The sequence below is a fragment of the Zalophus californianus genome, chromosome 15, assembly GCF_009762305.2.
Source record: "Zalophus californianus isolate mZalCal1 chromosome 15, mZalCal1.pri.v2, whole genome shotgun sequence".
Taxonomy (NCBI): domain Eukaryota; kingdom Metazoa; phylum Chordata; class Mammalia; order Carnivora; family Otariidae; genus Zalophus; species Zalophus californianus.
In genome coordinates this window covers 88,896,796-88,912,395 of record NC_045609.1, presented here as the reverse complement: position 1 = coordinate 88,912,395, position 15,600 = coordinate 88,896,796, and the positions used below count along the sequence as shown (strand labels likewise).

At 41.6% G+C, this 15,600-nt stretch overlaps 1 protein-coding gene across 1 annotated transcript; it reads left to right on the top strand.

Annotated features, from left to right (window-relative positions):
• The first annotated feature begins 2,992 nt into the window (after positions 1-2,992).
• LOC113918879 (olfactory receptor 13G1-like) lies at positions 2,993-3,904 on the top strand. The gene has a single exon (XM_027587779.1). The coding sequence runs from the start codon at positions 2,996-2,998 to the stop codon at positions 3,902-3,904; it is 909 nt and encodes a 302-aa protein (XP_027443580.1). The 5' UTR covers positions 2,993-2,995.
• The last annotated feature ends 11,696 nt before the right edge of the window (positions 3,905-15,600 follow it).

Here is a 15,600-nt window from a genome sequence, read left to right as displayed (position 1 = left end):
TTTGCAACAGCATGGATGAGCCTAGAGAACATTATGATTAGTGAAATCTGCCACACAAAAATGACAGTCTATAGTATTACTTACATGTGGAATCCGAAAAAAAAATTGAACACATAAAAACAGAGTAGAATGGAGCTTGCCTGGAGCTTAGGGTGTGGGGAAATGGAGAGATTCTGAACAAAAGTACAAGCTCCTCAGTTATAAGATGAGTAAGTTCTGAGGACTGGACATACTGCATAGTGACAATATACTGTACTGTATACTTGTATTTGCTAAGACAGTAAATATTAAGCTTTCTCACCAAAAACAGTAACTCTGTGAGATGATGGATGTGTTCTTTAACTCGACTGTGGCAATCACTTCACAATGTACACATGTATCAAATCATCACATTTTATACCTTAAAAAACACTTTAAAATGAAGTATATACAACTTTTATTTGTCATTCATTCCTAAATGAAACTAGGGGAAAACTAGGCCTATCCCAAGTGAGAGGCTGACCCCTTCTCTGAAACCAAGTAGTGGAGGGTTAGGGTAAGTGAACCCTAGATTAGACCCAAACTAGTAAGTGCTCTGACCAGGAACTGAAGACGTCCAGCCAAGATCAGCTATCCAAGATTTGGACAGATCTGACAAGACCTGGTGACCAGCCAGCCACTGCTTCCACATAAATGTCCTGGAGGTCTGAAAAGCCACCATCCGTAAGATGCACCCTTTCCAGGAGCAGGGGCAGCCTGTTGCCACTAGCCTGGGTTAGCATGGTTTGCCCAGAGCAGGGAAGCTTCCATTCCCCCAGGTTTGTTGAGCAGAGAGGGGAGCATTTCCAGACTGGTTGAAGTCTGCTCTCACTCCTTGTGAGGCAGGTGGCACTGAGTGCACAAAACGCTGAGAGAAATGCCCAGTGGCCACTGACACCTGGCCATTAGCTACTCCAAGGTGCAGGGACCTGGTAATGTCCAGCAACAGCCTTGAGCCAATGACAAGCTGGTGAGGGTTGGCCTTGGTTTTTTGTAAACTTCTATCTGGGAAGAAAGGACAATGTCTGCCTGTGGCAGAAATGGTGGGTTGGTGTGTTCATTGGCTCGATGCCATGACAGTCTCACTGTCTGACATGTCTATCAGCTCTTCCTGATGCTGCTGCTGGTCAACCAGCCCCTGGGTGATTACTGCTGAGCACCAGCCCCTGTTGGAGCCTAGAACACCATCAGGTGCCAAGAATATCTTCTGTTCTTACTTGGTTGGCAATTCAATCTGTCCCCCAGGTGCTGGTCAGCTTCTCCAGAGAGTTGTGAATCCATGGACTGGTTCTGCCCAATCAGGAAGAGCAAGTTCTGTGTTAATTGGTCCCTCAGGGAGCACCAGCACTAGCTGGCGTCTGCCTGTTTCAAATGATATAGGGCATCTCTAGCCCTGGTTACAAATCTCCGACTGACCCCACTCTTTACTACAGGTGTCACTCACTGTACTTTTTCTTTTTAAAACAAAATCTGTTTCTTAATAATTGCTGATGATTGTCTAAAGTTTTTTGCCTTGGGACCAAGAAAGAAGTTTCTTGAGAGGATACCAGGATTTCCAGAAAGACTTTTTTCATATTTCTGTAAGCATCTACTATAATTGAATGTGGATTCTATGTACCATGTATGTTTTAAATATGAACAACAACGTTTGAGAATGGGATAATTACATTATACTCTGTTGACTAAGAGTAATGAGATCCCTTTGGCTGTTATGGTTTAGGAGGAAAATTCTCTAATCATATTTTTTAAAAAGGAAAATGAGCAACATGGACAATATATGGTATAAAATCCATCTCCCTCCGTCCCTCTCTCTCTCTCTCTTTCTATTTTTTTAAAGAATCAAGATTTTTGGTTGAAACATATCATCATTTTCCACACTGGTAAGCACATTCCAGTGGGCGATCTGGTTTGTCATTCCCATACCACCCCTCACAGGGACATGTTCTGTAATGTTTAATGAAAGTCATACATCCTCACAAGACTGTAAAGCAGATGGTTGGGGAGACCAGATCTCAGCCAAGGCTGGCATGTAGGTTGCCAAGCCCCTGGTTTTATACAGATGTATGAAAGTCTTCTTTTTTGGTTGAAGGGCTATGATTTAAGTAGTGAAATATTTTCAAGATGCACTGTTTTGAAATATGCACAGTGCCCCCACATTAACATAATAATTTATAAAGAGCCATGCCACCAGCACTGGCATCATCACCAGAAGCTGTCACGGATGAGCCTGAGTCCCCACTTATTCCAGGTTTATCTTGGGGGGACCTTTTTGATTCAGCTAGAGAGTTTTGGTGGTGATTTGCCTCTGATTTTTTGGGACCCCTGTTGTGGGCTGTCCTGCACCTGCAGACAGGCCTGCTCCCGCAGACAGGCCTGCTCCCATGCCCAGTGACCATGTGTGTGAGGACCCTCGGTCCCCCTCAGACAGTGTTGCCTTGGAGATAGTCAGTCCTAGAAGGAGATAGCTGGGCTTTGGAAGCAGGTTCTTTCCCATTTAATGTGCTCCCTCCTCCCCATCTCTCCCATCCCTCCTCTGTTCCTAGACCCTATCTGAATGGATGAGCGGGCTTTAACACAATCTTTGTGGTCTTCACAGACCTCAGGTCCCCTGGTTCTCTGTAAGCCCCCCAATGCCACACGTACCCAGTGCTCTGAGTGGCTGGGGAGACCAGCCCTTGATGACCAGGGCTCCAAGTCTGGTGATTTTGTTAGTGGCCGTCTCAGTCCTACACCAGGAAGAGAGGGGTGAGGACTGGGGCTTCTCTGCACACAGTGGGGTGGCTGCTTTCTCTGTGATGCCCCTGATCTCCAAAGTTTTCAGGGACACAAAGCTCCATTTTTATTACCAAAAGAGTATTTGAAATTCTCTAAGTGGATCACACACATATTTGCAAGACAGGATGTTCAGAACAAAGTGAAATAGTGGTACCTCTTTCCTTCAGAGCCAGGCTCAGAGCTCCCACCCACAGTGGCTGTGATGAACCAGACACAGGTCATTGAATTCCTCATTCTGGGATTCTCGGAAACACCTCAGCTGCAAATGCTGTTCTTTCCTGCCTTCCTCCTCCTCTACATGGTGGCCCTCTCTGGAAACCTGCTCATCATGGTGGTCATTGGCTCCAGCCCTGCCTTGCATACCCCCATGTACTTCTTCCTGGTCAACCTGGCCATGGTGGACATCCTCTGTACCTCCACAATCCTGCCTAAGCTGCTGGGCAGCATGGTGGCTAAGAGGACCATCTCCTACGGGGGCTGCATAGTGCAGGTTTTCTTCTTCACGTGGTCCCTGGGGGCTGAGCTACTGCTCTTCTCTGCTATGGCTTATGATCGCTATGTGGCCGTCTGCTGGCCCCTGCACTACAGCACCCTCATGGACCCCCAGGTGTGTAGGCTTTTGGCCATGGCTGTGTGGATGGTCAGCCTGGCCAACACCAGCGTGAACACTGGCCTCCTGTTGCGCCTGCCCTTCTGCCACTCTAAAGTGGTCCAACACTTCTTCTGTGAGATCCCCCCTCTGCTGAAGCTCTCCTGTGCCCCAACACACTTGAATGAAGTGATGGCATTCACTGCAGACATGATCCTGGCTGTGGGGAACTTCTCTGTGATCATGCTCTCCTACATCTGCATCATCGCCAGCATCCTGCGTATTCGCTCAGCTGCAGGCAAGCAGCGGGCCTTCTCCACATGCTCCTCCCACCTCCTGGTGGTCACCTTGTACTACTCCACTGTCATCTACACCTACATCCACCCGGCGTCCAGATACTCACTGGACAAGGACAAAGTGGTGTCTGTGATCTACACTTCTGTGGCACCCTCCCTGAACCCCCTTATCTACTCCCTGAGGAACACAGATGTCAAAGCTGCCCTCAGGAGGCTGCTCTCATGAGCTGAGGTCTGTGTGTCCAATGCCCAGACCCCACCACCTCCACTGAAGAGTATGGCAGCAGGCATGGCCCGGGGTACAGGTTTCCCTAAAGTGGGGTGTGCCCTGATGTCTGAGAGCCCCCATCCTCCTTCCAGAAGACACACCCCAATGTGTCCATGTATTATGTTCAAGGAGCCCAGCTCTGGGCGCCTGGGTGGCTCAGATGGTTAAGCATCTGCCTTCGGCTCAGGTCATGATCCCAGGGTCCTGGGATCGAGTCCCGCATCGGGCTCCCTGCTCCTTGGGAGCCTGCTTCTCCCTCTGCCTCTCTCTCTCTCTCTCTCTCTGTCTCTCATGAATAAATAAATAAAAAGTTTTTAAAAAAAAAAAAAAAAAAAAAAAGGAGCCCAGCTCTGATATCACTGCACCCTGGGGCCCCAGGAAGCCCCTCATCCTCCCAGATCCTGAGTGTCCTGCCCTATAGGGTCAAGGAATGACCTGTGTGGCAGCTCTGTGAACTGAGAGGCACTAAATAGATTTAAGAAATCATTAGTGTGGACATGGCCCTGTCCCCAGGCCTGGCTAGCAGTTTTCTCTCCAACATACCTCTGCCCAAGGCAGAGGCTTTGGGTGAAGACTGTGGACCCTCCTCCCACCACACTCAAGGCTGCATTTGTGGCAGGCATAGTGGGTGAGAGGCAGTGAGGGGCGGGGGTTGCGACACTTGGGGAAAGATAGCATTTCAGGAGAATAGATTCTTCCTGGAAGCAGAGGCTCCAAGAGTGGTCTTTAAAAAAGCACTTTTTAGGGTAATAATTTGACAAGGCTTTTTCAAGTCTCAGATGTGAAGATGTTATATGCATCACTGTGGAAAGTTAACCAGGGTTGCTGGGCCCTGTCTTCCCCTGCCACAAATGACGAACCCAGTTGTCTTCTCCCCATGGACCCTGGATCCAGGGAGATTTGGGTTCAGGAAGATTTGGGCATGGGGAAGTCCCTGGGAAATAGAGGCTCCTCATGGCCCAAGCACTCTGTTCCCCCTTGAAATTTAACTGTGTGGGGCTAGGGGCGGGATGTAAGAACGTGTTGCTTTTGAAGTACATGGACAGAAAGGGCCTTTTGAGGGAACAGGCTATCTCCCCTGCAAGCTCTCTCACCATGTTTCCTGGCCTGCCCTCCTCCACATTGCTTTGTCTGTCTCCCTCTACAGACTTTAAGCTCTTTGAGGACAAGGACAATGTCTTTTTCACCTTCTTACTCCTACACCAGGGGTTGTCTGTCTAAATCAATTCATTTAAAAGCATTGTGTACCAGGCACATGGCAGGAACCAGTAAATATCAGTTGACAGAGTAAACAAATGATCCAGAGATGATGTCTACCAATTAGAACTAATTTTGGAAAGGCTGCACAGAGGTATTTTTGTGACATGGTTACTCAGGGGACTGTGACCATTCTTTTTATTTTTCCCTGATCAGAAATAAACCTCACATTTATGAGGTTTATAAAACCTGTGGAAACTGGGCAGGGTATTAGGACAGTGGCCAGGGGCAGAGTTTGCAATCTAATCCTAGAGCCTCTGTGCAAAGCTTCTGAGCTTTGCACAGGTCACAGGAAGGTGGCTGGTAAGCAGTCTTGTTGGGACTGGCTGTGGCCACAGAGATGTGGGCTTTGCCTGTCTTGCTTCTCTGACCCCAGACGGAGAGGGTTGCTAGAAATGCTTCAAGAGATGAACTCTGGGGCCAGAATTCTGCATGAGAGGTGCCCATCCCCCATCCTCAGGTTGGGGGAGGCATTCTACTGAGGTAGGGTCTAGAACCACCATTGAGGGCCCCCAGCCCAGGGAGACCCGATATGGCTCACACCCTTAACTCTTGTCTACTCCCAGGTTCTCTGTTGCTCTGTGTTGTAGGGACTCCCTGAAAAAGATCCATGGGGTTTCATTTCATTACAAAAATGTATTTTACACCAATAAAATTGGAAAACAAGGACATTTAAAGGAGAAAATAAAAAAGCAAACCCTGTGATTCCAACCAGAGGAAGCTATTCTGGTATGAGCAAGTTTTGTTTGATTTGTATTTATACATATACACAGGCTTTAATAAATATAGAATAACTGTGTGATTGTTTTATAAGCTGCTTCTTCAGTTTAAAAAACACTGTGTAATTCTTTCCATGTCATTCCAGGTTCTTCTAAATCAGTTCATACTGGAAGTGTTCCCAATTTCATTACTGGCTTGTGTATGCAGGTGTCAGGGGTCCACCGGGGCCTCAGATACATGTCCTAGAAATGTTGGCCTTATTCCTCTTCTCAAGCCCTATATTCAAATTCTCAACAAGTCCCTTGTTCTCTTCTTGATTCAGAATAAAATGTATGCATATTTAAGGTTTTTTAGAAAACATTGAATTAAAAAGGAGATGACAGGTTGTTTCTAGTTCTATAATCTTTAAGTAGATTTTATCAGATTGTTATCACATAGATAACAATTATAATCTCCAGAACAAATGTTTTTTTATGTGTCACAACTCTTTCTAGAACCTGAAGGTGACCTAAACCAGACAAAACTGGATAGGAATAAACCTCAAAAGAATGGAGTCATTGTAAGATTCTGTGTCTAAGCTCAACTACAAGCTGAATTCCAGGCACTAAGACTCATCATAGGGCCATAGGCCAGTTGGCTTGAGATGTCAGAGGACAGAGATTGTGGCTGCCAGGCAGCTGGAAATTGAAGATAAATGTCTCAGAAAAAAAGCGGGGAGCAAGGGTTTTCCAGCCATTGGCTGATACCTGAATTGTGCATGAAAAGGGGGCACTGAAAGGAGACAAAGGAATGTCAGTATGTGGAAGGATCAAGTGGCTGATATGTGAGCTGCTTCTCATGATGGGACAGATGGAGTTTGAGATTCAAGTCCCACCTTGGTAGAGGGGCTTGATAAACATCTCAGGATCTCCACTAAAACCCAAGAAGGGCCACACCTAAGGAATAAAGACTATGTTACAGGACCAAAGATTTATCTTAAGACTAAAAGCACTCAAATACAAATCAAAACCATAATGAGGTGTCACCTCACACTTGTCAGAATGACATCAAAAAGACAAGAGATAATATGTGTTGATGAGGATGTGGAGAAAGGGGAACCCTCATGCACTGTTGGTGGGAATGCAAGCTGGTGCAGCCACTCTGGAAAACAGCATGGAGGTTCCTATTCCATCCAAAAATTAAAACAGAATTACCTTATGATGCCACGGTTGTATTTCTGGTATATATTCAAAGGAATTGAATCAGAATCTTTAGGGACATCTGCACTCCCATGTCCATTGCAGCATTGCTCATAATAACCATGATATAGAAACAACCTAAGCATCTGTCAGTGGACGAATGGATAAAGATGTGATTCATATACAGTAGAATATTATTCAGCTATAAGAAAGGAGATCTGCCATTTGTGAAACGGGTGTACCTTGAGAGCATTATGCTAACTGAGATATTTAGACAGAGAAAGATACATACTGTATGATATCTCTTACATGTAGAATCTAAAAAAAAAAAAAGCAAACTAGGAGAAACCAGCAGTAAGGTGATGATTAACAGGGGCTGGGGCATGTGGGGTGGGAAAATGGGGAGATATTGGTCAAAGGGTACAAACTTCCAGTTATAAGATTAACAAGTTCTTTGGATCAAATGTACATCATGGTTATTGCAGCTAATAATACTATATCATACACTTGAATGTTGCTAAAACAATAGATCCTAAATGTTCTTACCACAAAAAAGAAATGATAATTATTTGACACGATGGAGGTATTAGCTTAATGCTCTGATGGTAATATTTTTGCAATACACAAATTTTTCAATATACAAATGTATAAAATCAACATGTTGTACACCATAGCTTACAAATGTTATATGTCAATTATATCTCAAAAAAGCTGGAAAAAATAAATTTAAAACAATGATAAAAAAACTGAGGTCAAAACCAAAACAGACCTATCCTGACAAAATAAAAAGTAGTCCTTAACAAACAAAATTAAACCACCATAAGATCTCCCAGTAATTTAACTCTGCTAAAACAAAAAGTCAAACCTATTCACAGGAAGGTAACATAATGAGTCTTTGTGAAGTGTCATTTACAATGTCTAGGAATACAATGTCATACATATGATAAACAAGGTGTGACCAAAAGACAAAGAGAAAATATAGTTAATAGAATGAGACAACCCAGATGTTGGATTTATCAGACAATTACTCTAAAATAGCTATTGTTAGGGTATGAAATGAGAAGAACATGCAGCGACGGATACTTTATCCAGCAAGGCTGTCATTCAGAATGGATGGAGAGATGCAGAGCTTCCAAGACCCACAGAAACTGAAAGAATATGTGACCACCAAGCTGGCTCTGCAAGAAATATTAAGGGGGGTTCTATAAAAGGAGAAAGACCCCAGAAGTGATATAGGATAGAAATTTACAGAGACAATCTATAGAAACAAGGACTTCACAAGCAACATGATGACAATATAATCATATCTTTCAATAATCACTCTCAGTGTGAATGGCCTAAAATGGCACAGGGTTGCAGATTGGATAAAAAGACAGGACCCATCTATATGCTGTCTACAAGAGATTCATTTTGAACCTAAAGATACATCCAAACTGAAAGTGAAGGGATAGAGATCCATCTTCCATGCCAACGGACCTCAAAAGAAAACTGAGGTAGCAATTCTCATATCAGACAAATTAGATTTTAAGCTAGAGACTGTAGTTAGAGATAGAGAAGGACACTATATCATGCTTAAAGGGTCTATCCAACAAGAAGATCTAATAATTGTAAATATCTAAATCCCAACATGGGAGCAGCCAACTACATAAGCCAATTGTTAACCAAAACAAAGAGACATATTAATAATAATATGCTAACAGTAGGAAACCTCAACACTCCACTCTCAGCAATAGACAGATCATCTAAGCAGAAAATCAACAAAGAAACAAGAGCTTTGAATGATACACTGGACCAGATGGACCTCATAGATATATACAGAACATTCCAACAGAATACTCATTCTTCTCAAACGCACATGGAACTTTCTCCAGAATAGACCACATACTGAGTCACAAATCAGGTCTCAACCAATACCAAAAATTGAGATTATTCCCTGCATATTCTCAGACCATAATACTTTGAAACTGGAACTCAATCACAAGAAAAAATTTGGAAGAAATTTAACACTTGGAAGCTAAAGACCATCCTGCTTAAGAATGTTTGGGTCAACCAGGAAATCAAAGAAGAACTTAAACAATTCATGGAAACCAATGAGAACAAAAACACATCAGTCCAAAACCTATGGGATACTGCAAAGGCGGTCCTAAGGGGGAAATACATAGCCATCCAAGCCTCACTCAAAAATATAGAAAAATCCTGAATACACAAATTAACTTTACACCTTAAAGAACTGGAGAAAGAATGACAAATAAAGCCTAAGCCACACATAAGAAGAGAAATAATTAAGATTAGAGCAGAAAACAATGAATTAGAAACCAGAAAAACAGTAGGGCAAATCAATGAAACTAGAAGCTGGTTCTTTGAAAGAATTAATAAAATCAATAAACCACTGGCCAGAATTATCCAATAGAAAAGAGAAAGGACCCAAATTAATAAAATTATGAATGAAAGGAGAGAGATCACGATTAACACCAAGGAAATAGAAACAATTATTAGAAATTATTATCAACAACTATATACCAAAAATTAAGCAACCTGGAAGAAATGGATGCCTGGAAACCTATAAACTACCAAGACTGAAATAGGAAGAAATTGACAACCTGAAGAAGCCAATAACCAGTAACAAGATTGAAGCAGCGATCAAAACCTCCCAAAAAACAAGAGTCCAGGACCTGATGGATTCCCTGGGGAATTCTACCAAACATTCAAAGAAGAAATAATACCTATTCTCCTGAAGCTGTTTCAAAAAATAGAAACAGAAGGAAAACTTCCAGACTCATTCTATGAGGCCAACATTACCTTGATCCCCAAACCAGGAAAAGACCCCATCAAAAAAGAGAATTACAGACCAATATCCCTGATGAATATAGATGCCGAAATTCTCAACAAGATCCTAGCTAACAGTATCCAACAGTACATTAAAAGGATTATCCATCACGACCAGGTGGGATTTATCCCTGGGATGCAAGTGTGGTTCAACATTCGCAAGTCAATCATTGTAATACAACACATAAACAAGAGAAGAGACAAGAACCACATGGTCCTCTCAATTGACGCAGAAAAAGCATTTGACAAAATATGGCATCCTGTCCTGATTAAAACTCTTCAGAGTATAGGGATAGAGGGAACATTCTTCAGTTTCATAGAAACCATCTATGAAAAACCCACAGTGAATATCATTCTCAATGGGGAAAGGATGACAGCCTTTCCCTTAAGATCAGGAACATGACAGGGATGCCCACTATCACCACTATTGTTCAACATAGTACTAGAAGTCTTAGCAACAGCAATTAGACAACAAAAAGAAATAAAAGGTATTCAAATTAGCAAAGAAGTCAAACTCTCTCTCTTCATAGATGACATGATACTTTATGTGGAAAACCTAAAAATTCCACCCCCAAATTACTAGAACTCATACAGCAATTCAGTAATGTGGCAGGATACAAAATCAGTGCACAGAAATAAGTTGCTTTCCTATACACTAACAATGTAACTGTAGAAAGATACATTAGCGAATCAATTCCATTTACAATAGTACCAAAAATTGTAAGATACCAATTACAATAGTATGAAAAACTGTAAGTACCAAAAACTAACCAAAGACGTAAAGGATCTATACTCTAGGAACTATACAACACTTATGAAGGAAATTGAAGAAGACACAGAAAGTTGGAAAAACATCCCATGTTCATGGATCGGAAGAATAAATATTGTTAAAATGTCTATGCTACACAGAGCAATCTATACTTTCAACGCCATCCCAATCAAAATACCAATGGCTTTGGGGTAAATACCCAGGAGTGCAATTGCTGGGTCATAGGGTAGCTCTATTTTTAATTTTTTGAGGCACCTCCACACTGTTTTCCAAAGTGGCTGTACCAGCTTGCATTCCCACCAACAGTGTAAGAGGGTTCTTTTCTCTACAACCTCTCCAACATTTGTTGTTTCTTGCCTTGTCAATTTTTGCCATTCTAACTGGTGTAAGGTGGTATCTCAATGTGGTTTTGCTTCGAATTTCCCTGATGGCTAACAATGATGAATATTTTTTCATGTGTCTGTTAGCCATTTGTATGTCTTCTTCAGAGAAGTATCTTTTCATGTCTTCTGCCCATTTTTGACTTGATTATTTGTTTTTTGGGTGTTGAGTTTGAGAAGTTCTTTATAGATTTTGGATACCAGCCCTTTATCTGTAGTGTCATTTGCAAATATCTTCTCCCATTGCGTGGGTTGCCTCTTTCTTTTGTTGACTGTTTCCTTTGCTGTGCAGAAGCTTTTTATCTTGATGAAGTCCCAAAAGTTCATTTTTGCTTTTGTTTCACTAGCCTTTGGAGATGTATATTGAAAGAAGTTGCTGTGGCTGATGTCAAAGAGGCTACTGCCTATGTTCTCCTCTAGGATTTTGATGGATTCCTGTCTCACATTGAGGTCTTTCATCCATTTTGAGTTTATCTTTGTGTATGGTGTTAGAGAATGGTCGAGTTTCATTCTTCTGCATGTGGCTGTCCAATTTTCCCAGCACCATTGATTGAAGAGACTGTCTTTTTTCCATTGCATATTTTTTTCCTGCTTTGTCCAAGATTATTTGACCATAGAGTTGACGGTCCATATCTGGGCTCTCTACTCCGTTCCATTGGTCTATATGTCTGTTTTTGTGCCAGCACCATGCTGTCTTGGTGATCACTGCTTTGCAAGATAGCTTGAAATCGGGCAACGTGATGGCTCCAGCTTTGTTTTTCTTTTTCAACATTTCCTTGGCAATTCGGGGTCTTTTCTGATTCCATACAAATTTCAGGATTATTTGTTCCAGCACTTTGAAAAATGTCATTGGAATTTTGATCGGGATGGCATTGAAGGTATAGACTGCTCCGGGTAGCATAGACATTTTAACAATGTTTATTCTTCTGATCCATGAGCATGGAATGTTTTTCCAACTTTTCATGTCTTCTTCAATTTCTTTCATGAGTGTTCTGTAGTTCCTAGAGTATAGATCCTTTACCTCTTTGGTTAGGTTTATTCCGAGGTATCTTACAGTTTTTGGTGCTATTGTAAATGGAATCGTTTCTCTAATTTCTCTTTCAACAGTTGCATTGTTAGTATATAAGAAAGCAACTGATTTCTGTGCATTGATTTTGTATCCTGCCACATTACTGAATTGCTGTATGAGTTCTATTAATTTGGGGGTGGAGTCTTTTGGGTTTTCCACTGATGTAGTGATAAGAAGGGCCATATGCACCCCAATGTTCATAGCAGCAATGTCCACAATAACCAAACTGTGGAAAGAGCCGAGATGCCCTTCAACAGACGAATGGATAAAGAAGATGTGGTCCATATATACAATGGAATATTACTCAGCCATCAGAAAGGATGAATACCTAACTTCTACATCAACATGGATGGGACTGGAAGAGATTACGCTAAATGAAATAAGTCAAGCAGAGAAAGTCAATTATCATATGGTTTCACTTATTTGTGGAACATAAGGAATAGCATGGAGGACATTAGGAGAAGGAAGGGAAGACTGAAGGGGGGGAAATCAGAGGGGGAGACGAACCATGAGAGACTATGGACTCTGTACTGCATGGAGCACTGGGTGTTATACAAAAACAATGGATGGTGGATCACCACATCAAAAACTAATGATGTATTATATGGTGACTAACTAACATAATAAAATAAAATTTAAAAAAATTAAAAAAAATACCAATGGCATTTTTAAATGTATTGTATGGTGGCTAACATAACATAATAAAATTAAATTTAATTTAAAAAATAAATAAATAAAGTGCTGGAACAAACAAGCCTAAAATTTGTATGGAACCAGAAAAGACCCCAAATCGCCAAGGAATTGTTGAAAAAGGAAAACAAAGCTGGGGGTATCACATTGCCTGATTTCAAGCTATATTACAAAGCTATGATCATCAACACAGCATGGTACTGACACAAAAACACATAGACCAATGGAACAAAATAGAGAGCCCAGATGGACCCTCAACTCTAGGGTCAAATAATCTTTGACAAAACAGGGGGAAATATCTAATGGAAAAAAGACAGTCTCTTCAAAAAATGGTGCTGGGAAAATTGGACAGCTATATACAGAAGAATGAAACTCGACCATTCTCTTACACCACACACAACTCTAAATGGATGAAGGACCTCAATGTGAGACAGGAATCCATCAAAATCCTAGAGGAGAACATAGGCAGTAACCTTTTCAACATCGACCACAGCAACTTCTTTCAAACACTTCTCCAAATGCAAGGGAAACAAAAGCAAATATGAACTTTTGGGATTTCATCAAGATAAAAAGCTTCTGCACAGCAAAGGAAACAGTCAACAAAACAAAAAGGCAATCCACAGAATGTGAAAAGATATTTGCAAATGACACTACAGATAAAGGGCTGGTATCCAAGATCTATGAAGAACTTCTCAAACTCAACACCCAAAAAACAAATAATCAAGTCAAAAAATGGGCAGAAGACATGAACAGACACTTCTCCAAGAAGACATACAAATGGCTAAACAGACACATGAAAAAATATTCATCATCGTTAGCCATCAGGGAAATTCGAAGCAAAACCACATTGAGATACCACCTTACACCAGTTAGAATGGCAAAAATTGACAAGGCAAGAAACAACAAATGTTGGAGAGGTTGTGGAGAAAGGGGACCCCTCTTACACTGTTGGTGGGAATGCAAGCTGGTACAGTCACTCTGAAAACCAGTATGGAGTTTCCTCAAAAAGTTAGAAATAGAGCTACCCTATGACTTAGCAATTGCACTACTGGATATTTACCACAAAGATACAGTTGTAGTGAAAAGAAGGTCCATATGCACCCCAATGTTCATAGCAACAATGTCCACAACAGCTAAACTGTGGAAGGAGCTGAGATGTCCTTCAGCAGATGAATAGATAAAGGTGTGGTTTATATATACAGTGGAATATTACTTAGCCATCAGAAAAGATGAAAACCTACCACTTACAGCGACATGGATGGAACTGGAGGGGATTATGCTAAGTGAAATAAGTCAAGCAGAGAAAGTCAATTATCATATGGTTTCACTTATCTGTGGAACATAAGGAATAGCACGGAAGACATTAGGAGAAAGAATGGAAAAATGAGGTGTGGGGGAAATCGGAGGGGGAGACGAACCATGAGAGACTATGGACTCCGAGAAACAAACTGAGGGTTTTAGAGGGGAGAGGGGTGGAGAGATGGGTTAACCCGGTGATGGGTATTAAGGAGGGCACATATTGCGTGGAGCCCTGGGTGTTATATGCAAACAATGAATCATGGAACACTACATTAAATACTAATGATGTGCTGTATCATGACTGATGGAAAAAATTAATTTAAAATTTATTTAAAAATAAATAAATAATCTATTGTCTCTGCCATTGTTGCTTCAAATATTTTTATCCATTCCTTTCTCTCCTTTTTCTCCTTCTAGTCTTCCCATTATGTGTATGTTTCACCTTCTGTAGTTGTCCCATTGTCTGAGGATATTCTGCTTTTTTTGTTTCAATCTCTTTTCTCTTTGCTTTTCAGTTGTTGGGGATTCCACTGATTTATTCTCTAGCTCAAAGATTGTTTTCTCAGCCATGTCCCATCTATTAATGTGTCCCTAAAAGGCATTCTTCATTTCTGTTACAGTGATTTGCATATCTAGAATTTCTTTTTTGTTCTTCCTTAGGATTTCTACCTCTCTGCTTACATTGGCCACCTAGTAATTGGAGTATTTTTTAATTCTTGGTCTGATAATTCCAACATCCCTGGATGTCTGGTTCTGATGTTTTTTCTGTGTCTTCAGTTTGTACTTTTTGCCTTTTGATATGCCAGTAATTTCTTTGTCATAGCCAGCTATGATAGAATGGGTAAAGGGAACTGCTGTAGATAGGTATTAGTAATATGGTGGTGATATGGAGGCAAGAGAAGCCTTCTACAGTCCTATGATTAGATCTCAGTCTTTTAGGGAGTCTATGCCAAGGATATAGGCCATGGGAAAGTCTCCAGTGTCTGTCTGGGTTTGGTATCCATGGCATTCAACTTCTGTGCAACTCAATTTTCAATTTCCACCCCATACAACTGATTCTTCTAACATGCACTGAGTTTTTCCAGGCTGTGCCAGGCCCCGTTCTGAGGGGCCAGGATCGAGTGTGAGGGAACCAGTAGCTGGAACCTGGTGGGGCCTCCATTAAGAGTGTCACCCAGGAGTATATGAGCATGCTTGTGGCTCAGTGACCTGGTAAAGTACGTATTCTTCTGAGAAAATCAGGCACAACTGTGATGGCTAGCCTTTCTAGTCTTAAATAAAATCAATTAAATGAGATAAAAACAGCAATAATGTAGAATTTCAGCCTAAAAGTGCCATCTTTAAACCAGTGACCTTCACCCAATGAGGGAGAGGGCAAGGCTCTGGGAGCAGTGAGGTCTAAGATGGGGGTGGGGGTCAGAGCAGTTTAGTTTGTCAAAGATGACATGGTTTTATAGGCTCTGAAA